The 25,783-nt window shown below is 43.9% G+C and overlaps 1 protein-coding gene across 1 annotated transcript; it reads right to left on the reverse strand.

Annotated features, from left to right (window-relative positions):
• Positions 1-14,894: 14,894 nt before the first annotated feature.
• Positions 14,895-25,504, reverse strand: LOC114040104 (olfactory receptor 9K2-like). Its single transcript, XM_027858097.1, has 4 exons — positions 24,565-25,504; positions 20,848-21,122; positions 15,458-15,607; positions 14,895-15,110 (listed from the first exon to the last, which is right to left on the reverse strand). The coding sequence occupies exons 1-4, from the start codon at positions 25,493-25,495 to the stop codon at positions 14,895-14,897; spliced, it is 1,572 nt and encodes a 523-aa protein (XP_027713898.1). The 5' UTR covers positions 25,496-25,504.
• Positions 25,505-25,783: the final 279 nt, after the last annotated feature.

Consider the following 25,783-nt stretch of genomic DNA (forward strand, 5'->3'; position numbering starts at 1 on the left):
TTTAATTCACTGAAAAATATATTATTCATAAAGCCAGATCTTAGTTTTATTTAGTAGTTTAATTATTTTAACTTTTGTTTTTATTAATTTTTCCTTTGCTTTTCACAATTTCTATTTTGACTTTTAATTGGGGATTTAAAATTTGTTCTTTTTAAGTTTTTTTTTGTTGTTATTGTTGTTGCATGTCCAATTCATTAATCTGCTTCTATTCTCTTTTAATGATAAAAGCATTTAGAAATATGTGACTTGGCTACATTCTACAAATTTTGGTGTGTAGTCTCATTGTTATCATTATCTTTTACAAAATTATAGACTTTATAAATCTTTTTTTTGCTGTTTTTAAAACTTTTCCAGGAATTCTTGTTGGTCTTGTGCCCAATTGGCAGGGATTTTTGAAATTTTGCTTGCAAATCATTGTCTTTTTGTAAGTTTGTGTCTTGAGCTTGCCTGTCACCAGAGTAGTTTTTTTTATGGTTAAACTCTTTTTGTTGTTGTTTGCTCATTTTAGCAGCCTTTTTCTTGACAGTACTTTATGTCATAGTTGGGGTCTACTTACCTTTGGGGGTGGTGATTATATTGAGCTTCAGGCTATTATGTTGCACTGTTTTTGCTGCTAGGTCTGGTGGTTTGTAACTTTTTGATGCTTCAAAGATTGTGTCATCTGGAGACAAGTGTGGTCACTGTCTTCTTGGTCTTCATTTTGGTCTTTACCCAGTTAGAGACCTTACTCTCTCATAGTCACAACTTCCAGGCAAGGCTTATGTTCTCTTGTGACTGCAAGTGTTTTTTCTTGCCCTGGAACTGAAACCTGGAATCGGGTAATGGATAATGGAGTTGCCAGTTGGTACCTACACAACTGTATGCTAGTACTAGCATAGAAATCCTCTGTTATCTCTTTCTGACCAGGTTTTCAATCCTATTATTTTCTCTAGGTGCTGAGCCTTCCTGGTACTGCTGCTGTTGCCAACTCCAAGGTCCAGAACTGGTATTGCTTCCACTGAGCCACATCCCTGTAAAACATCCACTCCATTGTCTGTAGTACTCTCTGTCCTCCTCAACCTACTTGGGTTGGAAAAATGACTGATTATGAGTTTTTGTTGGTTATGCTGCATAGTATTTGTTTTGATGCCCTTTTAAAAGTTGTTTAGAGGAGAACGTTGAGAGAGTTCCACAAAAATGCTTACTTTACTCCACTATCTTTATTCTGTCCCCTCTACCAAGCATTTAAAGAACAATTAATTCAAATCTTGAATTGTTAATTAATGCATGGAATTATTAATTGTGACTAAGGAAATGAGACCACAGAGAGTTCTGTCTGGGTAATGTGAAGGGTAGGCATTCCAAGTTCTTTGGATACTTGCTAGGAAAGACCATGATGGAAGCTAGTGGGGAGTAATACTTTAATCACATTTTAATAAGGTACAAAGAGTATAGAAGCAAAGCACAAAAAATACTGAAAGAAACAGCACAGGGTTACAGAGGCAGATGGCATTCATTCAGGGGATAGGGTGGTAGAGGGAGGCAGGCATCATGAGGAAGAGAATGGGGAGACAGGAGGGGCATAAATTATCCCCTATATAAGCATGAATTGGACTTGGGAACACTTGGGCAGTATGGACTTTTAGAAGATAATGGAATTCTAGGGATGGGCAGGAGAAAGAGTTTGAGGTCTTATTTTTATAAGGTTTTGGTTGGGGAAGGAATAATTCTTATCTATGCCACCTTAAGGTTAGGTCCTTAAAGTATCTGCATCATCTCAAAGTTATCAGCAGTACCTTAGGTTTAACTTATTAGCATAACATTCCCTGATGTTCTGCTGGTCTTATTGTGCATATGTGGAGTTTATCTGAGGCTTATAGACCATGGGCAGTTAGCAGAATTCAGGGGCCCTTAGAGTAAGGCCTGGCTGGCTTCTCCCGATTTAGCAAGTATATAGTCTCAGGATGTGGCCTTAGGTAATTTGTGAGAGAGTTTCCAATGGCTCTTATGCTCTCCTAATTTATGGAACAGTTTACAAGTGACCATAATGCTCCCTTAATTTATGAGATAGTCTGTAAGTGATTTCTAGGTTCCCCTTTGCAATCTTATTTCCTACTATTGTTGATTTATACCAGCTAGTTATAAACTTACTAATAAAACTAACTGTACTAACTAGAAGGTGGATTGTGGTCAGGGAAACCAGAATGAGATACAATTTTAACACAAATATTATATGAATTGTTTGAAAAAAATCAGTAAAGAAGCAATCTTGACAAATCCCTTCTATAACAGAAATGTAGTTTTGATATCTAAACCAGGGAGAGCCAAAACAGAGAAAGAAAATCATAGACCAATTTTCCTGATGAAACCTAATGTTTCATAAACCCAAAGATCTAACCTATTAGGATAAGTACTGAGTATTTGACAAAGCTTGGAAAACTAGAATGTAGTCTGGCAAAAAGTAGACATAGACCAATTTCTCACACTGTATACTCACACACTACATAAGCTCAAAAATGGGTACATAATTTAGACATAAAGGGTGATATCTTAAGCAAATTAGGGGAGCATAGAAGAACTTACCTGTCAGATCTATGGAGGAATATATGACCAAAGAAGAGATAGAGAAGTTTATGGGAAGTAAAGTGAAAAATTTTTATTGCATTAAATTAAAAAGGCTTTTCACAAATAATACCAATGAAGATAAAATTAAAAGAAAAGCAGGACATAGGAGACAAAACTTTGTAACTAATTTCCCTAGTCAAGGTCTTCTCAAAATTTATAAAAATGAATGAAATTTACAAAAATAGTACCCATTCCCCAACTGATAAATCATCAAAAGATATGAATAGGCAGTCTTCAGAGGAATAAATCAGAGCTATCAAAGCTGAAAATCATTAATACTTATAGAAATACTAATGAAATAATTGTGGTACCACCTCACCACATCATCTTATTGGTGAAGATGACAGAAAAGGAAAATGTTAAATTTTGGAAGGGATGTGGGAAAATAGGTACACTAATCACTGTTACTGGAGGTGTGAAGTGGTGAACCATTCTGAAGAAAAATATAGAACTATGCCAAAAGGCTAAAAAACTGTCTATACCCTTTGACTTAATAATACTGCTACTGGGTCTATACCCCAAAGGAATAAAAGAAAAAGGGAAAATATCTACATATATACACAAAAATATTCATAGCAGCTCTTTTTGTTTTGGCAAAGAATTGGAAACCTAGGGAATGACCATCAATTGGGGAATAGTTGAACAAGTTATGGTACATGAATGTGATGGATATAATGTATAAGATATAATGAAAGGTAAGGCTTATATTAGCTTATGCCAAGTGAAGTGAACAGAACTAGGAGAACAATCTACATAATAGCAGCAGATAATCAACTGTGAAAGACTTAGTGATTCTGATCAATATCACAATCCAATACAACTTCAAAGGATTCATGATGTAAAATGTTATCCACCTCCAGATAAAGAAATGATGGATTCAGAGTATAGACAGAAAGATTTTTTTTTCACTTTGTTTGTCTGGGTTTTTTGGGGGGGGGGCTGGGGGGAGGGGCAATATGTCTGATGTAGAAATGATTTGCATGATATATATATGTGTGTATATATATATCTATATATATACATATGTATAGGTGTGTATGTGTGAACTGTATTTCTTGCCTCCTCAATGGGTAGATTAATAATAAAAGTAAAACTTATAAAATGTGTACATTAAGAGCAGCATTGCACAAGTATTTCTATCTACAAATAAGTCCCTATCACTCAGCTGTGATTTCAGGACACCAATATTTCTCTTATACATTTAGTCACAATGTTCTCTTTGACATATTTATGTTTGATGTGTCTTACCTGTAGAAGACGAAGGTATATGCAGACATGCACTGTATCTACTGGTTCAATGAAACCTCTAGATACAAGCTTAAAACCTTTGGGTTCTGTGTCCCTGATATATCTTGAAAATTTTACACTTAGTGAGTAAATAATACGTTTATACTATTAGAAAAATATTTCATGGAGTATAACAATTTTCTAGCACATTTTTCAGTTGAGTTACATAGTTTAATCCTATTCTTTTGCATGCAATGATTGATAAGATGCTTTAGTTTGATACCCTCTTTAATTTGGAAGCCATAGTTGGTTCTGTTTAAGAGATATGATTGTAGATTTAAGCCTAGACAAAATGATAATAGGTTGAAACTATCTCCTTGAAAAATACTGCATTTTGGGGGCAGCTAGGTGGTGCAGTGGATAGAGCACCAGCCCTGAAGTCAGGTGGACCTGAGTTCAAATCTGGCCTCAGACCAAACACTTGACACATGCTAGCTGTGTGTCCTTGGGCAAGTCACTTAACCCCGATTGCCTCACTAAAAAACGAAACAAAAAAGAAAAATAATGCATTTTATTTAAGTTGTTATTGATGTTATTAAGTTGGTGATATGTTTTAAGTAGAAAACAGTTTTCCACATGGCCATCAAATATTCTAGCATTCTTACTATACTTGGGTCTATTTTATGCATTTTCCAAACATAAATAAGTCATAAGTATTGAACTAAATTAAAAGATTTTATTATCGTTGTTGATTTTACTATTATTAGTAATAATAATTAGTAATAGAGAAATAAGAGTTTCAACAGGTGGAGACAAGGATGTATCATCTAAATATGAGGAATGATCTGCTTGGAGGTAGAAGAAAGCATGTCAAGACTGAAAAATAGCTCATTGTCTGTTCTGACTTAAATATTGAGTACATAAAGTACTGTGAAACAAAGTAGGCTAGAAAAGTAGGCTAAGATATACTGAAAAAAAAGGTGGATTTTTTATTCAGAAGACCTAGCAGAAAATTCTGACTTTTTTTTAATGTTTGAGATCTGTCTGGCCTTGTTAAAATGACAATAGATGGCAGTTTCCTCACCAAACAATGAGTTGGGCTAGATGATGTTTGAGGTACCTTCTAGTTATGAATTTATGATACTGTAATCTGTGCTCACATACTAAAACTCTGTGTGTGTGTGTGTGTGTATGCACACACATACATATATATATAAAATCTTTTAATCCTATAAATAAATTCAGGAGGCAGAAATGTCATCACTTTATAATAGGCCTAATGTTTGAAAGATGTAGTCAATGATGCAGACTAGAAATGCATTTTTGAATAATTCCTTGGTAAAAGATAAAAATAATAGAAACAATTAAAATGTTAAAGATAAGGATAAAAATAAATACATATCAATATTGATGGGATAAGTCAGTTCTCAGAGGTGAATTTATATCCTTGAATTAATAAAAGCTATAGAGAGCAATTTAATACATTGCTTTCAATTGATCAGGAATTAGGAAATGAAGAAATTGATATATGAAAGACAGCATGAAACCAAATCATTTGAATTAATTTTAACAAAATAGAAAACAAGGAACAAATTAAGACATCAAAAAACTAGTTTTAAATACTATTAAAATTGATTCCCAAATTGGCAAATTTGAGTTTTAAAGGGAGGAAAAAATTAGGTTACCAAAATAAAAAAGAAAGAAGAGATTACAATGATTGGAGGAAAAAATAAATAAAATAGTCAGATATTATTATTTTCACATATCAACAAAATTGTGGATATAAAAGGAATGAATGAATGTTAAAGAGGAAAAAGAAGACATACTCCTTGATTTCATGGGTCATATAGGCTAATACAGTAGATAAGACACTTTAACAGATAAATACAAGGTAGGAAAAATGTAAAATTAGGAGAGATGCAAAGTGCTCTGGATGTTCAGAGAATGAGATATCTCTCTCAGGTGTAAGATTAGAAAAAAAATTTGTGGAAGAAATTGTAATTAAGTTGAGTCTTGAAGGAAAAAGCAAATAGAAAATAAAGGGGAATGGAGAGTGGGAGAGGTAGGAAAAGATTATAATCCAAAATCAAGAAAAGGCAGAATAGCTGGGGATTGGAAGATATTCAAGGAATGGTGGGTGTACATTCCTGTTTAGTTGGAGTAGAGGGGAAATGAAGGAGATAATGAGAGGACATAAGGAAATAAGCAGTGGGGAGCCAATGAATTTTTTTTTTTTTGCTTAGGCAGTTGGGGTTAAGTGACTTGCCCAGAGTCACACAGCTAGTAAGTGTCAAGTGTTCAGTCTGAGGTCAGGATTTGAACTCACATCCTCCTGACTTCAGGATTGGTGCTGTATCCACTGTGCCACCTAGCTGCCCCGCCAATGAAAGTTTTTCAGCAATGTAGCTAGAAGTATGCTTTTAGGGAGACTGATATGGATTAAGGTTAAGGAGAGACTGAGAATACAGGAAGTCAGTTAAGAGATTATTCAATAATGTATTTCATCCAATGAAATTCAACCTATATTTATCAAGCACCTATTATGTGTCAGTCACTGGGTGATGTACTGGGATAAAAACATAAAATCAAACAGTCTCTGACCTCAATGAGTTTATATTCTAATCTGCTTTATTCATACAATGAGTGACCAAACTAGGTTAATGACAATGGGAATGGAGAGAAGAGCATAGATAGGAAAAAGTGAGGTAAGTACTATATTATCCCCAGTTTACAGATATGAAACTGAGAAACATAGAGGTCATGACTTTCCCATAGTCACACAGCTAGAAAGTGTCTGAGGCCAGATTTGAATTCAGGTCCTCCTGACTCTTGGCTCAGTTAGTACTCAAATTTAATCTGCTCCTAAGGGCAAATTTAAACTACCCCTAAGGGCAACTCATATTCAAGCCTCTTGTCTTCAGTCAGGAAGCACCTAATCCCCTCTGAGCTGTTGTTCTTTGTTTTTTTAATTAATCTATTTTGAATTATCAACAATCACTTCCATAAGCTTTTGAGTTTTAAATTTTTCCCACATCCCCCCCAATCTGATATAGGCTATACATATGCATTACTATTAAACATGTTTTCACATTAGTGATGTTGTAAGTAAGAATTAGAATCAATAAGAGGAACCACCAGAAAGAGGAAACAAAACACAAGAGAAGAAAATAGAAATAGCAACTAGCGTGCTTCAATCTGCATTCAAACTCCATAGTTCTTTCTCCTTTCTGGATAGCATTTTCCATTACATGGCCTTTGGAGAGGTCTTAGACCCTTGTATTGCTGAGAAGGGTTAAGTTTATCAATACTAGTCATCACACAATGTGGCTGTTATTGTATACAATGTTCTGTTGAGGTTTAGAGTTGGGAGAGCTGGTTCAGGTGTGAAAGAATTCACTTAGACCTTCCCTGTAACCATGGAGAGCTTTACTGAGGCAAAAGCAACAGACTAGCTCTGGAAAGAGAACTTGCAACTTACCAAGGGATAGGGGTCTGTTTTATCTTACAAGATAAGGGGAGGGGTTGTCATGACACAGGATAAGGAAGATGGATGGCAGGAAAGGGGACTCAGGATAAGGAAGATGGGAAATTTTATGACTCAGGATGAGGGAGACAAGGAGGTTTTATGATCCAGGACGGGGGGAAGTTTTATGGTGTCTCAAGATAAGGGAAAGAGACTCTACTATGCCTTCAAGTTCAGGAGGGGCCTCACAAGATGCTGGAAAAACCACCCTTAATTAAAATTTGTTTCTTTAAAAAGCTTTTAGCTTTTAGGGCACTGTATGTCTTCTACTTCGTTTCCCACTCAAACACTAGGCAGGAGAAATCTTTTGGGGAAAAAGGGAGGAAGGTCATTATCTTCAGTAGCTGCTTCCTGTTGAATAGGGGCAAAGAGTCCATTTCAAGGGCCTAGAGTAGGTTGAGGAGGGGAGTTCAGTGTGAAGGTGTGGGGTGCATTGCCAGCTGAGTCCAATGTGGAGAAAGACAAACCACTCGGGGACACCAAGGGTAGGGGCTGATATCTCAAGAGTTGAAAGTAGAATTTCTGCTGGCAATAATACACAAAGCAAACCAAGAGTTAAACAAACATGGACCAAATATAAGAGCGAGTAAATCATAGAGGCACTACCACCCCCAGGAAGACACAGGGGGAGATATCAGGCTGGAGTGGATGTCCTGCATCCGAGAGGCTGCCTGTAGTATCCTGTGGGTGTAGAGTTCTAATGTTCAAAGGATAAATTCCATGCTTGGTTTTCAGGGAATAAGGGGAGAGCTGGGGGAGTAAGCTAGTTGTCATACCCAGCAATCACATACTCTGCCACAGAGTTCCCTAGTTGAATTAAGGCATTAGAATTCCAGTCCCAGGGAAGCAGGCCCAACCCTAGGCACAGGGTGAGCTAGGAACAGAAGTGGTTCAAAGTGGGGCCCAGAACAAAGCATAGCTAGAAAGTGCAAAGATAAGTCCACAGTGAGGGGCTTCAATGCATAGTCTTCTTTAATCACTTTTCTGGCTGGTCCCACCCTGCATGTTATCCCATATCTCACAACCTGCTTGCTTCATCTGCCTCCAGCACTCCTGTCTGCCTCACCATTCACCCAAATGCTCTTGGGAGAGGGACTGTGATAGACCCTCCGTTAGGGACCCAGGGGCACCACGCCCCGGGGCCTCTGGCTCAGCTTCCCCTAAAGGCTGTTGCAACGTCCAGGGTGAAATCCTCAAGGGTGGGGTGCAACATCCTGTTCTGTAAATAACCTGATCTGGCTTCCCGGCACCCCACTGGACCCTGTTCTCTTCCCGGCACCCCACCGGACCCTGTTTTGTAACCGGACAGTATAAATATTTCAGATAAAACCCTCGGTGGACGGCCCCTGGGATGCACGCCTGGGGTCCGTCGCCGGCCGGCTCAAATAAACGCGCTCTCAATTAATGTCAATTGGGTGTGATGCTCTGATTTCTCTCGGGCGTCCAGTTCATTTGGAGGTCCCACCGAGATCGCCCTTTGGGCCAGCTGCTTCGGCGTTGCTGGAAGGCTGGGGTGGGACGTGTTCAGGGGATGGCCACCGGGAAGATGTGCCCCGGCCCCGAACACTGACTTATCCCGTGCGAACCAGCCCACCCCGTATTCTTCCTCTAAATTTCTTAATTGGGCACCGAGCGCTCTGGTCTCAGTCTGATCGGTGAGTACTCAACGGAAGTAAGTGGCCTGGCTGGACACAGCTGTAACGCCCTTACTGACCTCCACGGGACGCCGTGTGAGAGTCCTGATTATCTGCAGTCTGGCGCCGCATGTTAATGTCTGGAGTGTTGTCTTAACTGTTTATGTCTGTCTTATATGTTTTATCCGTCTGTGATTGTCCTAATTGATTCGCCTCTTCCTGTCCGTGATGGGTCAGGGGCCGTCAAGCCCCACACTGGGGACCCCTCTCTCAGTTGTCCTACAGAATTTCAAACAGTTTCAGTGTATTGCCAAGGGATATGGGTTTCAGGTTACCAAAGAAAATTTGTCCACTTTTTGTCAACAAGAATGGCCTACATTTGGGGTTGGGTGGCCCCCGGAAGGGACATTTGATGTGACCATTACTGGGAGGGTCAGGAAGATTGCTTATGGGACCCCTGGCCATCCCGATCAGATCCCATATATAACTGCATGAATAGATTTTAAACCCCCATCAAAGCCACTCCGGGTTCAAGCTTTGTCCAAAGTCGGGGTGCACTCGGGGCCAACATCCGGCCAAAAGGTTCCCGGGACTACGCAAGTAGGAGCCAAGGTCTTACCCCCTTCCGATTCTGACCCCCTGGACCCGGCTGAGCCTCGACCCCCACCATATCCTGTTCAGGGGTCGGGCCACCCTTCGGCCCCGCTTCTGACAAGTCCTCCTCATACTCAAACAGGGACGCCTTACGGCTCCTCCGGGTCCGGGTTTTCCCCTGACTCCACTGTATCTGCCTTTCCCCTGCGACAGGTCCCCACGGCCCCCGGGGAGTCCGGGAGACCCTTCATGGTCTATGTCCCCTTTTCAACCAGTGATTTATACAATTGGAAACAACAGAATCCGTCCTTTTCGGACAAGCCCCAAAGTCTGATTTCCCTTTTGGAGACAGTCTTCTATACACATCAGCCTAGTTGGGATGACTGTCAGCAGCTCCTGCGAGTTCTTTTCACCACTGAGGAGCGTGATAAGATCATATTGGAAGCCAGGAAAAGGGTTATGGACCCCGACGGCCGTCCCTCAACTGATCCAGGCCGCCGGAATCATGTTTTTCCCGAAAGTCGCCCTGACTGGGACCCAAATTCTGATCGAGGGCGAGAGGCTTTGGACAGGTATCTCCAGTTACTGTTAGGGGGGTTGAGGGCAGCAGCGCGGAAACCCACCAATATGTCTAAGGTTAGTGAGATCAGGCAAGGGAAAAGTGAATCTCCAGCTGCTTATTTGGAAAGATTGTATGAGGCCTACCGCACTTATACCCCCATTGACCCAGAGGATCCTAACAACTGGAGAGCAGTGGTGATAGACTTTGTGTCTAATTCGGCTCCTGACATCCGGCAAAAACTGCAAAAATTGGATGGATTCGAGGGTAAGACTCTTACTGAACTCATGGAAGTAGCCAAGCTGGTTTATGACTCCCGGGAGGAACTGCAAGAAAAACAGGCACGCTCCATGACACGGGCGGTCGTGGCAGCTCTGGCACAAATCCCGGGGGACAGGCAAAGCGGGAAAGGGGGAAGACCTGGTCCCCGGCCTCGTGGGAGAAATACGGGCAGGCCCCCCTTAGGCCGAGACCAATGTGCATATTGCAAAGCTACTGGGCACTGGAAGTCTGAATGCCCAAATCGGCAGCAAAAGACTAGACCAGAGCCAGTCCTAACCTTGGACATGGATGATTAGGGGTGCCCTGGCTCCAAGTCTACTATGACCCTGGACCCCCTGGAGCCAAGGGTGACACTCACTGTTGGGGGTCGGCCAATCTCTTTCCTCGTAGACTCAGGGGCGGCTGCATCAGTTCTGAACTCTCCACTAGGTCCCCTGTCCTCCTCTAAAATACAGGTCCAGGGGGCTACAGGCCGTATCCAAGCAGTGCCTTTCACCACCGCCCGTGAGGTCCGGCTAGGGGAAGGCTCGGTGTCTCACTCTTTTCTGGTCATGCCCGACTGTCCCTACCCCCTCCTGGGTCGAGACCTCTTGCATAAACTCCAAGCTGTAATTTCTTTTAAGGGACCTACTCCCACCCTGGGGGTCAGCGTGCCCCAGCTTGTCTTGACCTGTCCCCTCTCCGAGGAGTCCCGCCTCCTTTCTCCCGGGCGACCGTGGGTTGATGCCCCGTCCCCACTGCTGAGTCAGTACAGGAGTTTAGTGCCAGGAGTGTGGGCTGAGTTAAACCCTTTTGGGCTAGCTGCCCACCAGGCCCCTGTGGTGGTCCAACTCCTGTCCACTGCTACTCCTGTGCAGGTCCAACAGTATCAGGTATCCCGGCCTGCTCTTCTGGGAATCAAACCCCATATCGACCGACTTCTTCAGGCTGGCATACTACAGCCATGTCAAAGTCCTTGGAACACTCCCCTGTTGCCGGTCCGTAAGCCCGGATCCGGAGATTTTTGCCCAGTCCAGGACTTGCGGGAGGTGAATGCCAGGGTGGAGACGGTCCATCCCACTGTGCCTAATCCATATACCTTGTTGTCCTCTTTGACTCCAACCCGCACATGGTACACTGTCTTGGACTTGAAGGACACTTTCTTTTCCATCCCGCTGGCCCCTATCAGCCAGCCTATATTCTCTTTCACATGGACCAACCCCTCAACCGGAACGTCCTCCCAACTAACCTGGACTCGATTGCCTCAAGGGTACAAGAACTCTCCTACTCTTTTTGGCTCAGCCCTGGCCTCGGACCTAGCCAGGTTTCGCGTATCCCACCCCGAGGTCACACTCCTCCAGTATGTGGATGACCTGCTGTTGGCCGCTTCATCCGAGACGACCTGCCGAGATGCTACGCTGCACCTCCTGCAGCTATTGGACAAGTCGGGCTATCGGGTTTCGGGTAAGAAAGCTCAGCTGTGCTTACAGTCTGTTATCTATCTAGGATTCACCCTGCAGTCCGGACAAAGGCTGCTTTCGCGGGAACGTGTGTCAGCCATCCTGGGCATGCGGGCCCCAGCAACCCGCCGCGGGCTCCGTGAATTTTTGGGAATGTCCGGGTACTGCCGACTGTGGATCTTAGGATTTGCGGAAATCACTAAACCACTGTATGAGGCACTGTCAGGTGAGCCTGCCAAGTTCCTGTGGGGACCAAGGCAGGAGGAGGCTTTTAACAAACTGCGCGGAGCGTTAGCTAGTACCCCCGCTCTTGCCCTGCCGGACCTGACTAAGCCGTTCCGCCTCTATGTCTCAGAATCTCAGGCAGTGGCCAAGGGAGTGCTAACCCAGCCTTTGGGGCCCTGGAATCGCCCAGTGGCCTATCTTTCCAAGCAGCTTGACTCGGTCGCTGCTGGGTGGCCTACATGTCTTCGAACCGTTGCGGCTGTCGCGACCCTGGTCAGGGAGGCAACAAAGCTGACCTTCGGCCAGCCCCTTGAGATTTCTGCATCTCACCACCTGGAGCAGTTGCTGCACACCCCTCCCACTCGGTGGATCTCTAATTCTCGTCTGACTCACTACCAGTCCCTCCTGTTAGATCCAACCCGCATAACCTTCTCTGCGCCCGTGACCTTGAACCCCACTACGCTGCTTCCCAGCTCCCCGCCGGCATCACCGCTGCATGATTGCCTGGACGTCCTTGACGCCATCCACACTTCCCGGCCCGGCCTTACCGATGTACCTATGACCAGTCCTGACATGATCCTCTTCACAGATGGCAGCAGCTTCGTGGAGGATGGGATTCGGAGGGCCAGGGCCGCAGTGGTGACCCCGACTGAGACCCTCTGGGATGCAGCCCTGCTGCCTGGTTCTTCTGCCCAGCGGGCAGAGCTGGTTGCCTTGACGCAGGCACTCCGGCTCGCGAAGGGCAAGAGAGTCAATATCTACACTGACAGCAAGTATGCATTCGCGACTGTCCATGTTCACGGATTCGTGTACCAGCAGCGCGGCCTGCTAACCTCAACAGGGAAGGAGATCAGGAATAAGAGGCAGATTCAGGATCTCCTGGATGCTGTCTGGCTTCCCAAAGAGGTGGCAGTCATCCATGTCCCAGCTCACACCCGTGGGACGGACCCCCAGTCGCAGGGAAATGCAGCCGCAGATAGAGCCGCCCGTGCGGCCGCAAGGAGGACGCCTCTCCCCGCCTTCGCTGTCCAGACGGAAAACTTATTGCCCGCACGACCTTCTTACCAGTCCGGCGATCCGGATGGCGTGCCTGAAAAGGGGGGATGGAGAAGACACCCGAACGGTCTGTTAATCCTGCCCAAAGCCCTCCTGCCCCCTCTATTGATGACCCTCCATGACCTCACCCATTTAGGCGGAACCAGGCTCTACGACCTGGTGAGTAGGCATTTCTACAGCCCAGGGATGAAACAGGCAGCTGAGGAGGTGGCCAGGAGATGCAGTACATGTGCAAAGATCAACCCCCGGCCGGCGACGAGGGTGCCGGCTGATAGACCGCGGGGGACCTTCCCCGGGGATCACTGGGAAGTTGATTTCACCGATATGGGACCTGGACAGGGGGGGTACCGATTCCTCCTTGTATTCATAGACACGTTCTCCGGGTGGCCAGAAGTGTTCCCAGTAAAAGCCGAAACCGCCACGGTAGTTGCAAAAAAACTGTTCTTTGAAATCATTCCCAGATTCGGCTTGCCAGCTTCGATAGGGTCCGACAATGGGCCGTCATTCGTATCTGCAACAATTCAGAATTTATCCAAGATGCTGGGACTGAAGTGGAAGCTACATTGTGCATACCGGCCTCAGAGTTCAGGGCAAGTAGAAAGGATGAATAGGACTTTGAAGGAGCACATTGCTAAGCTCAGACTGGAAACTGGCGATAACTGGGTTAGCCTCCTCCCTTTCGCTCTCCTTCGGGCTAAGTGTACTCCTAACTCTTCCACTCTCTCTCTCTCCCCGTATGAGATTCTTTACGGGGCGCCCCCACCTGTCCTACCAAAGGTAACGGGGGCGACCCCAGCCCCGGATTTTACTAACCCCACTCTTCTTAAGTCCTTTCAGGCACTCCGGGAGGTCCAAGACGCGGTACGATCGGTCCTAAAGGCTGCGGGGAGAAGTTCAGATCCTGCCGCTACCTCGGGGGCCTTGACACCTGGAGACTGGGTCCTCACCCGCAAACTGCCTGCCGGATCGGCTCTGGAACCGCGGTGGACTGGGCCCTACCAAGTGATCCTCTGCAACCCATCGGCCGTGAAAGTCGCGGGTCGAAAGGCTTGGATACATCGGTCACACGTCAAGAAGACTCCGGTGCCTGAGCCCGCGAAATGGAAAGCAGAGGCGGTGTCGGATCTAAGGCTCCGGCTCTCCAAAACTTGATTCTTTCGCTTCTCCTGTTTGCTTATAAGGAATATCCTGCAGTCTGTAACCCCTACCGCCCCACGCCACATAGGTGGATTCTATCCCGCACCAATGATGGCACCATCATACAGACCTTAACTTGCTATGGCCCTCCTACCTTCAGGTTTGACCTCTGTGCCCTCTTAGGATCGGGATGGAATAGAGATAGGCACCTGCAGGACCCTGTGACGGGAGGGGGCGGGCACTGCCCTACTATTCCCATACCAGCCACCCAACATGGAGCAGGACAAGGTGAATATAATATCAGGGGCATCCAGTTCTATGCCTGTCCTGCTACCGGAAGCCTCTCTTGCCGTGGAGACGGCAGTTTCCACTGCGCAGAATGGGGGTGTGAGACAGTGGCAGACTGGATTCCTGGGGGTGGAAAAGACCCGCTCATCACTTTGGAAAGACAGTCACCTCTCCCGTATTCCTGCTGGCCTGGAAAATGCAACCCCATGATCTTAACGGTCAAACAGTACACGGATGATTCATGGAATCTTGGGCATTCATGGGGGTTGAGGTTGTATATGACTGGATGGGACAACGGTGTCCTTTTCACAATACAAAAGGTCGCCCTACCCGTTCAGCCCCTTCCCATAGGTCCCAACCCTGTCCTCAACCCACGGGCCAAGATAGACCTGATTCCGTCTGCTGAGCCCTCGGCTACACCAGGGTTGGCGACTCTGGAAACACCCGGTGCCCCTGGGGCCTCCATACTTGACACCCTTACTGCGGTCCATGCATTCTTGAATTCCTCCGACCCCAATGTCACTACCGCCTGCTGGCTGTGCCTAAACCCGGCTCCCCCATACTTTGTAGGGGTCGCTTTGGAGTTAAACAGTTCATTTCTGGGGAACTTGTCCATGCAGAACCCCTCCTCCACAGCAATCCCCGCCCGCTGTAACCCAAATGGGCCTAAATTGACGTTGGATGACGTCCAGGGCACAGGGACGTGCTTGCTTGGACCTGACTACCCGTTGAGAGCTTCCCCATTTAATTCAACCTGCACTTCTGTTATCTTAGTCACACCCTCGTCCAATAGGCCCGGCTTCCTGATAACCACCCCACCCGAGACTTGGTTCGCCTGCACTCTGGGCCTCACCACCTGTATACAAGATCACCACTTCCTCAGCCCCACTGAGATCTGTGTGATAGTTAGGGTGTTCCCACAGGTGTATGTGTATTCCGAGGAGGGGGCCACCGAAGACTTTGGCCTACCCCGCTCCAGAAGGGCAGCCCCTATCTTAGTGCCCTTGCTGGTGGGGCTCGGGGTGGCCGGGTCTGCAGCCTTGGGAACAACCGCCCTAGTGCAGGGAAAGGCAGATTATGCGGCCCTCAGTACCCAGGTGGATAAGGACCTACGAGCTCTGGAGGGACTAGTCTCCCACCTGGAGACTTCCCTGGATTCCCTAGCGGAGGTGGTGCTTCAGAACTGCCGCGCCCTTGACCTGTTATTCCTGAAACAGGGGGGGTTGTGTATGGCCCTGGGAGAGACCTGTTGTTTCTATACCAATCGTTCAGGTGTCATCCGGGAATCCCTGCAGGCATTAAGGCAGCGGTTAGATGATAGGGACCGAGCCCGAGCCCGCGGCTCCTCCTGGTACCAGAACTTGTATAACTGGTCCCCCTGGCTCACCACTCTACTTTCTGCTATAATGGGCCCCTTGGTTCTTCTCCTCCTAGGATTATTGGTCGCCCCTTGCATCATTAATTGTCTCTCCCGCTACATCCAGCAGCGTATACAGTCTCTGAAACTGTTTGTCCTACGCAAATCCTATACACCCCTGGATTCGGATGAGTCAGCACCCCTGGACTCTGTTGAGTCCTCTGTATAACTTGCTCTTGAAAAGGGGGGAATGTGATAGACTCTCCGTTAGGGACCCAGGGGCACCACGCCCCGGGGCCTCTGGCTCAGCTTCCCCTAACGGCTGTTACAACACCCTGGGTGAAATCCTCAAGGGTGGGGTGCAACATCCTGTTCTGTAAATGACCTGATCTGTCTTCCCGGCACCCCACCGGACCCTGCTCCCTTCCCGGCACCCCACCGGACCCTGTTCCCTTCCTGGCACCCCACCGGACCCTGTTTTGTAACCGGACAGTATAAATATCTCAGATGAAACCGTCGGTGGGACGGCCCCTGGGATGCACGCCTGGGGTCCGTCGCCGGCCGGCTCAAATAAACGCGCTCTCAATTAAAGTCAATTGGGTGTGATGCTCTGATTTCTCTCGGGCGTCCAGTTCAGGACAAAGGAGCTGTCCCTGCCTCAGTGGGGTGGGGAGGGGAGTAAAATGAGGCTGAAGCAGCATCTGGTGGATGAGGAGAGTGTAGAACAGTTATCCTTGTATCTGACAAACAAGTTCAATAGGCAGAGCCCAAATAGAATGAGCATTAAAAATGATGTCAGAAAAGAGGAAAACAAAGAAAGAAACCAAGAGCCCCATGATACTATTATTTACTCTTGACATAGAGGATTATCTGATCTTGTTGTTTCCTCAAAAGTTTCCACTATGATTCCAATTCTTTTAGGAGAATCAGATGCTATTGAGGATTCGACTCTATACGTGTAATTATAAGTAACAACACTTTTGCAGGTAGAAGCTTTCTATTCTTGAGTTCAGTAGTTATACAAATAAATTTGCTTATAAGAGACTGACTTTTACTCTAGTTGCCATAAAAGACCTGGGAAGATCCCTAAGTAATTAATTCCAAAACAGTACATGCCATAAGCTGTTTACAATAAAACATGTTTGTACCACAGGACACACAGAATAAACAGGTATTATTTCCACAATAGTAGTAAACTTTAAATGAAATTGACTTTTCCATTAACGCAAAAATATTCCATAAATTACCTCCCTCTAAGAAAATTGCACTGAAATTCTTTTCCCCAAACTGAAAATGTCTCTGATTTAGTTTCAGTAATAATAGAATAACAGCTAGGTCCCTCAATCAGTTGTCCCAATACCCAATTATTCTTACATCATTTTGAAACATTTAAAGACCTTATTCCATACAAACATATCTAGTAATAGGCAGATGTCTAGGCCAAAGATTCATTTCCTAAGTTGCTTAAGAAATGGAAAGGAATATAATCTTAGACTGAATAGCTCAGATCTTAAACACACACTTTAATATAGTAGCTCAGACGTATCCCAGCCTTAGTCTATGGGATAATGATTCAGCATTGTGTTTGTACCTTCGTTTCACAAACTTTTGTCTAATCATTCCCATATCATTCAGAAAGAATGTTCTATTCCAGGGATTTAATCTTTCACATGACTATGCAGGAGTACTGATTTACCTAACTGTTTGAGATACGGGATGACTACACATTCAGATTGAAAATGGCAAGATTTCACATACTTGCATTGTGCTCCTATCTTTTACTATCTATTTGCTTTGATTACAGAAATTTGCCTTGAAAAGGAAAAGCAAGGACATCACAGTTTTCCAACCATGTAGTATCAATTCCACCTCATGGCCAGACTCAGGAATAGTCAGGTGGGAAACTTTCCTTTTCAAAGGAACACGGTGGGGAAATTGAGCCAGGAGGATCCCATCCTAGACTGAGGCTAAGACTGTCCTCTCAGCTTTTCTAGATGCAGACCTCCACCTGTAACAGTCACATTCTCTCTGAGTAGCTTGTGGCATTTTTCTCAGATGGTGGATTACTGACTATTGATTATGGATGGATTTTTATGATCCATCAGACAACACTCTCTTCCTAATCTGATCTGGGATGAAAGGGGTTAACAGAAAAACCTGAGGTTATTTGGGATTCCCACACAGAGAAACCCTCTTGACTCAAGGGGAGGGAGTGAGGAAGGGAGTGACAAGATTGTAAAATGAGGTGCTTAAAAACTCCTTAATGATCAATCTCAAAATTTCCAGAATCTGCTAAGATATTTCAGCTGTCCTAACTTTTTCACTTCTACATCTGAAGAGGTTTACCTACAATTCCCAGAAAAACCTTAAAACTTTTGGATTCCTTGTAGACTTCACTTATCTCTCTTTGACAAAAAGAACCTGGCTTCAGTTTTGTTTACCAGTTACAGGAAACCCTTAAAGTTTTAAAAACTTCCTTATTTCCCTTTGAAAGCAAACTCCCCCTTCCAGCTCCCTTCATTATCTATTCTCATTGTCTGTTCAAATCACTCAGATGTTTCAAGCAGAAATTCTCACCTGGACCCTTTTCCAAAGGGTCCACCTCCCCAATAAACTGGCTTTCCCATTGTTTTACCTTCCTGGCCATTCCCACCCTTAATCCTAGCTAGGCGCCAGTGTTTCTTTCACCCCAGCTTGCTGGCCACCCCCATCCAGATCTCCCTAGACCCCTCCTCCCATCACTCCAAGCTGCTTGGGCCCTCCCCAATCAGTCTGTACTGAAGGCTCACCTTTCCCCCAGTCTGATGCTGAGCTGTTCTCAAGCTTAAAAGCTGAGACCCCTCATGCCCGCCCTGATGGGCATCACCTGGCCTGACCACCCTAGCCCCAGCCCCCACTCAGACTCTGAGTTTTCTAGACTGCCTCATGCTGCTCTTTCTTGTGAGCATCACCTGACTGCCTTGAACCCTATTTAGATCACTGATGTTTGGGGTTCCTTTGGAGTCTGGCCTATATGCTTATCTTTAATAAACTTTCTCTGGCTGGAAGAAGATCTGAGTTGAATTCATTCAGGCAGATCTGCACCATGATTTGGGCTTTTTCCCATGATCTTGGGGTGCCTCTGTGCATATAAAAGCACCCCAAAACCCCCCCTCTTCACATCCACCTCTTCAAAATTTAGAGTGGGGTATTGAACCTTTCAGACCTACACTCTGAAGACTAGTGCCCTTTCTTATGGTACCTGAGGCATGAACCATTGACTCTGTCTCTCTGAAAGCACCTGATCTAAGGACACAACAAAACTAGGAATGAAACTTAGAAAATTCACAGTAGATTTGGACGTAATTATTATCAATATCAAATTACTGCAACAAATTAGCTTCAAAAGGAAATTTAGTAGGCCTTCTAAAAACTACACAAAAAGATTTTGCAAAACATTACTGTGTAAAAAGTGTTTCCCTGTAAGGGACCACAGGCCCAGTATAACCTCTGGAAAATTACTAGGTTGCAGTTGTCAAGGCCTCCTTGTGATAAGAACAAATTATGGACAAAGCTGTATCTCTTCCTGGAATACCCCGCCCCTATACCGTTGGTGGAACTCCCCCATTCCCTCTTACTGTGTGTATAACTACCCTGAGCTTGCCTTCAATAAACGAGACTTGATCAGAAAGCCTGCCTTGTCTCCATTTCCTGTGTCCCCTGCTCCCCTCCTTCTTTTACAGGTCCGGACCTCCTTTGATGTCCCGCGGGACGGGACAAGTAGACCTTCTAAAAACTACACAAAAAGATTTTGCAAAACATTACTGTGTAAAAAGTGTTTCCCTTTCTCAAAAAAAGCTTACAGCTTATCCTGATGTTAGAAGGAATAATCACTAAACTTTCATGAAGTTAATCAGCTGGAAACCTTAAAGATTGGAATTTATCAAAACCAAGTTGATGTAAAACGTCTTTTAAGTATCACAAACCCCCAAAGTGCCATAAAACCAAAATTCTCAATAATCACAAATTCCTAAGCACCAAAAGGTGTTTACCTTGGAAAGTTTCAGCTTTTTCCCTAAGTCAAGAACACACACACAATTAAATTAGCCTTACCACAATAACAAAGTTTACCAGGCCTTTAAAAATTTACTCAGTAGGAATTCCACTATAGAAGACTTGCACAGAGTTGATAAGAAATTATGACTAGATAGTTCCAAAAACCCTTGTCTTAGTTAACAACCTCATAATCTGACAGTACAATTCTTGATCTAACAACGTCTAGGTTATAAGAGAAATGGCTTTTCTAACAATTGCTAACAGGTGGTACAATTGCTAACCAAATTACACACTACAAGAAAATTTAGAAGTATAACTATACCACAAACAATTATCATGTATTTAAAGCTTGACACAGAACCAGTTAATTTCCAATCAAGTGACTTTAAATTTATTTGGATGAGCAAATAAGATCTAGATTCATAATCACTAACGGTAACATTTTAATTTCTAAGGCCCAGTATTCTTAGCACTTTAAAAGAAAAGATTATTAGCCATAAATATACTTTTTTTTCGAAGACACATGGTGACAATTTCTAGCTCCAAAAACTTTTTACTTCTTTAAACTGGAGTTTACAAGAGTCTTGGGGTGCAGAGGGAAGGGAGTAATTGCAATTTTCCCAATTCCCTATCACCCAGAGATTTGAAAGAATTGCACATAAGCTTCTGGATAGAGAGTCTTTCCTCTATGCTGTGGAAGGTGTGCCCAGGTCCATGGCCTCGAACTGCTGGACTGAGAGCCTAAGAGGTCAGGCTGAGTGTGAGACAGCCTTGTAGCTGTCTGACCCATTTGGTTGGACCTGAGAGGTCAGACTTCCTAGGTGCTTGGAGAGACACCCCAACTACAGGTGAGAAAAGGGATAGGGAGAGAGAGGAGGCTTACATACCTTCCAGTCTCGGCTGGAGAAGAGCTGTAGTTCCTTATCTCTTTTACCTTTGAGACTTATCAGATAAGCCTTAAGCAGTCCAGCTCTCCATTCCCATCCTCCTGGGAATTTCGAGCTGCATGTACTAGAAAATGAGACCTTGAAACCAGGGTGCAGGGAACCCCAAAGAAAATCAGGCTCAAAGGCCCACAGGGCATAGACACCCTGAAACAGGGCACAAGGACCCCCAAAGAAAACCAGGAGTGAAGGCCCACCTACCCGCCTCCCCAAAGTCCCTCAGGGGAGGGGAAGGAACAATATAGGGTAAACTAAGGCGCAGAGGAATAAAAGTCTGCTCAAACAGAGCAAAGTGCCTTTTCTTTAAGTTTTGGAGACCAAATTTCTTACTAAGCTTGTCTTGTTTAGAAATCCCCTTTACAAATTATTTTTCTAGATTACATTGATGTCAGGCTGTATTACAACGGAACACTAGGCACTTTTCTTTAAGATCTCCTTCCCTGAATTTCCCATCCTAGCAGTCTCCTAGCAGCCTCTCGCTTGTCTTGGCATCCCAAGACACTTGAGAGGAAAAAATATGACCGACCCAGCGCAAGGGCGTCCCCTTATATGAGGATCAACAGTCCGACTGACCACCCAGAGGTCAGTGGAGCTTCAGATGCTGCTGGCAGTGTCTGGGCACTCCAGGGGTCTCTCAGCCAGGGAGACAGTAGGAGGAGAAAAGGTCTGGGGAAGAGAACAAAGAAGAGGGTGCTTACCTGTTATCCCAGTGGCCAGGAGAAGATCAGCAGAGCCCAATTAATATTTGGACTCCCGGGTTTCAGCACCATTTCATGTTGAGGTTTAGAGTTGGGAGAGCTGGTTCAGGTGTGAAAGAATTCACTTACACCTTCTCTGTAACCATTGGGAGCTTTATTGAGGCAAAAGCAGTGGACTAGCCCTGGAAAGAGAACTTGCAACTTACCGAGGGATAGGGGTCTGTTTTATCTTACAAGATAAGGGGAGGGGTTGTCATGACACAGGATGAGGAAGATGGATGACAGGAAAGGGGACTCAGGGAAGATGGGAAATTTTATGACTCAGGATGAGGGAGACAAGGAAGTTTTATGGTCCAGGATGGGGGGAAGTTTTATGGTGTCTCAAGATAAGGGAAAGAGACTCTACAATGCCCTCAAGTTCAGGAGGGGCCTCACAAAGTGCTGGAAAAACCACCCTTAATAAGAATTTATTTCTTTAAAAAGTTTTTAGCTTTTAGGGCACTGTATGTCTTCTACTTCAGTTCTCCTGGTTCTACTCACTTCACTCAGCATCAGACCATGTAAGTCTTACCAGGTTTTTCTGAAGTCAGCCTGTTCATCATTTCTTACAGCATAATAGTATTCCATTACATTCATATACCACAACTTGTTCAGCCATTCCGCAATTGATGGACATCCTCTCAATTTCCAATTCTTTGCCAACACAAAAAGAGCTGCTATAAATATTTTTGTACATGTGGGTCCTTTTCTCATTTTTATGATCTCTTTGGGATATAGCCCTAGAAGTGCTATTGCTGGGTCAAAAGGTATGCAGATTTTTATAGCTCTTTGGGCATAGTTCCAAATCGCTCTCCAAAATAGTTGTATCATTTCAAAACTCCACCAACAATGCATTAGTGTTTCAATTTTCCTACATCTTCTCCAACATCTGTCATTTTCCTGTTTTGTCATGTTGGCCAATCTGATAGGTGTGATGTGGTACCTCAGAGTTGTTTTGATTTACATTTCTCTAATCAATAGTGACTTAGAGCATTTTTTCATATGACTATACATAGCTTTAATTTCTTCACCTGAAAACTGACTGTTTATATCCCCATTTATCAATTGGAGAATGACTTGTAATCTTATAGATGTGTGTCATTCCTCTTTCACTCTGTTCCTCCTCTCTCCTACAGAGATCTTTTGCAGCACATAATTGCTACATATGGCACTAGCTTTCACAGCCCCAACAAAATTCTACAAACTTCTAGAGCCCAGATCTCCACCACCCTGGAAAAAGGGAGGGGGGACGAGAGTATGGGCTTGGGTTTTGTTATGAGCCTCTAGGTTGGGGCCTTTTGGTCAGCTAGTGCATGCATACCGCCAGTAACATGGGTGGGGGAGGTGCTGAGTGAACTCAAAGTAAGTATCAGTTGAGACTTTTATATTCTGGCTGTCCTAGACCATAAAGTCACCTGCAATTATTTTATCTTTAGTGCATAATTTCTGTTTTGTAGAGGTATGAGAGGTCATAAGGATTAGAGAAATGTCTAGTTCTCCATCCTGTTGATCATATGACTTAAAAATCCATTCCCCCATTCAATAACATCTGACTTAAAGAAGGAATTCCATCCACACTCAGTATCCCAATCAAATAAAATACAAGTCTGGGAAAGCTATTTAGTCTATCTATCTAGACCTGTGATAGAATAGTCAGCAGAATTCCCAAGGAAACCCTTTCAACCAATGGGTATTTGCTATCGTACTGCAACTTAGAACCTGGGAGTATTGTCTGATATACTGAGGTTAAAGGTCTAAGGTCATATAGCCAGTATGTGTCAGAGGCAAAACTGTAAAGTCTTCTTTACTCAGAGGTCCACACCCTACCCATTGTTGGGAAATTCTCTCAACCAAGAGGAATGGACCTCTTGGGAGACATATCTGTCAGTGGGAGGTCAAATGATTGACTATGGGTCAAGTTTGCTTTTGGAATGAGAGCATGAGAAAACATTCCCTGTTCAAGGGAAGGAGACCAAATTGTTTGACATCTGTTAAAGAAATCCATTTAGACAAAATTGCAGATATCTTATCAAAGGATAACAAATACTCATATAATTGATGAGACCAGATTTGTTGTTTCCTTGTATGGTTTATTATTTATCAATAGTAGTGGTGACCTTCCATTATTAAGCCACCAAATAGTTAAGAGATCAGTCCATTCAGAGGGCCCCAAAATGATTTTGGTCCCCTTCACCCCCCCCTTACACCACAATTTTGCTAATTTTCCAAATAAATATAGATGCCTAAATAAATGAATAAGTGTACATCTAAACAAATACATAGAAAATGTACCTTCAAAAATAGATTGTCAACAACTCATCATCCAAACTCACCTCTCTAGGCTGCAATGACCACTGGAATTTAAATTATTCTCTGACATGAGTTACATATGTGACAATTGTTTTTCCCCCTGTGCTTCTTGAATGTTTGCTTGTCTGTTTATAGGCAGGTAGTAGACAAAGTCCAAGACTTCAGAAAGGTCTGAGGTCAGATCTGGTCTAACTCTGTGACACTGAGAAAGTCACTTAACCACTTTCTGCCTCAGTTTCCTCATTTGTAAAATGGGAATAACAATAATAACATCTATATCCCAGGGCTGTTGTATGAATAAAATGAAATAATATACGCAAAGTGCCTTATAAACTTTAAAGCACCATATAATGAGAGTTACTATTGTCGTTGTTTTTTCTTTTTTTACTGTGCCCATAAAACTGATTTCTGAGGTTCAGGACATATAGCAATTGCTGTACTGAAAGAAAAATAGACAGAATATTAGATCTTCAGTAGAAATCATTCAAGTAAAGTTCCAGAATGAAGATTAAATGACTTGGGGGAGAATTTTTTTTAAAGGTAGCTCACAGATACAGAATCAATATCAATTAAATGGGGCAAGATAGTAAAGACAAAGGAATTCAGAGAAAACCTTTTTTCCCCCATAGCATACTTCTCAGAGCTTCTTTGACATCCTTGTTTCTTAGAGAATAAATCAAAGGGTTCAACATAGGAGTGACAATGGTGTAACACACAGAGGCCACTTTACCCAGTTCTGGGTTACTGGCAGGTGTGAGGTACATAAAAGAAACTGTCCCATAGAGTAAACTCACGACCATCAGGTGGGATCCACAGGTGGAAAATGCTTTCATTTGTCCTTCAGTGGAATGAATCTTCAGAATAGTAGACAAAATATAGATGTAGGACACCATGATGACTATGATGCTGGGCAAAATGATGATGACAGACAAGGAATATGATAACATCTTGTTAATAAAGACATTGGAACATGAGATCTTCTGCAGTGGTCGGACATCACAGTAAAAAAGGTCAATAACATGAGATGCACAGAAGGACATAGTGAAGGTAATGCTAACTTGAAGGATGGACGTGATACAGCCACAAAAGTAGCATCCTGCCACCAGTCGGATGCAGAGGTGTCTTGACATCTGGGCAGAATACAAGAGTGGAGAACAGATGGCTATGAAGCGATCATAGGCCATAGCTGCCAAGAGAAAGCCCTCTGTCACAATAAAGAGAGCAAAGAAGAAGAGCTGGGCCACACAGCCTGCAAAGGAGATGGTTTTACTGTCAGATAAGAAGTTGGCTATGGCTTTGGGTGCCACAGCAGAAGAGTAGGAAAGATCAATAAAAGAGAGATTGCCTAGGAAGAAATACATTGGTGTGTTCAGCCGGGAAGCAGTCAGGATGAGGACAATCATACCAATGTTCCCCAGAAGGACCATGCTATAGGTAAGCAGAAATATGAAGAAAAGGAGGATTTGGAGCTCTGGGCGGACCTGGAAGCCTATGAGAATGAATTCATTCACTTCTGAATAGTTGTTTATCCCCCTCTCACTCATTGAAGAGACCTGCTGAAAGGCAAGGTCAAGAAATGAATTCTCATTTTGGATTCTGATATCATCACCACTGACAAATATTCAATCAATACCACTAAATACGTATCAACATCTCATTTAATTTGCCTAATACTTTTTATATACTTATGTATTGTGCATCTTTATATTAGGGGATGAAACATGTTCAGCTTGGCCATTTCTGGTGCCTTTTAAAAAGAACTTATGCAGATTTTCTCTCTTGGAGTCTAGTCAATTAGATGCTTATGGATATTTAGAAGGTGGATGAAAGAT

This window comes from Vombatus ursinus, unplaced genomic scaffold, assembly GCF_900497805.2.
Source record: "Vombatus ursinus unplaced genomic scaffold, bare-nosed wombat genome assembly UNPS02012709.1, whole genome shotgun sequence".
In the NCBI taxonomy this organism is placed as follows: Eukaryota; Metazoa; Chordata; class Mammalia; order Diprotodontia; family Vombatidae; genus Vombatus; species Vombatus ursinus.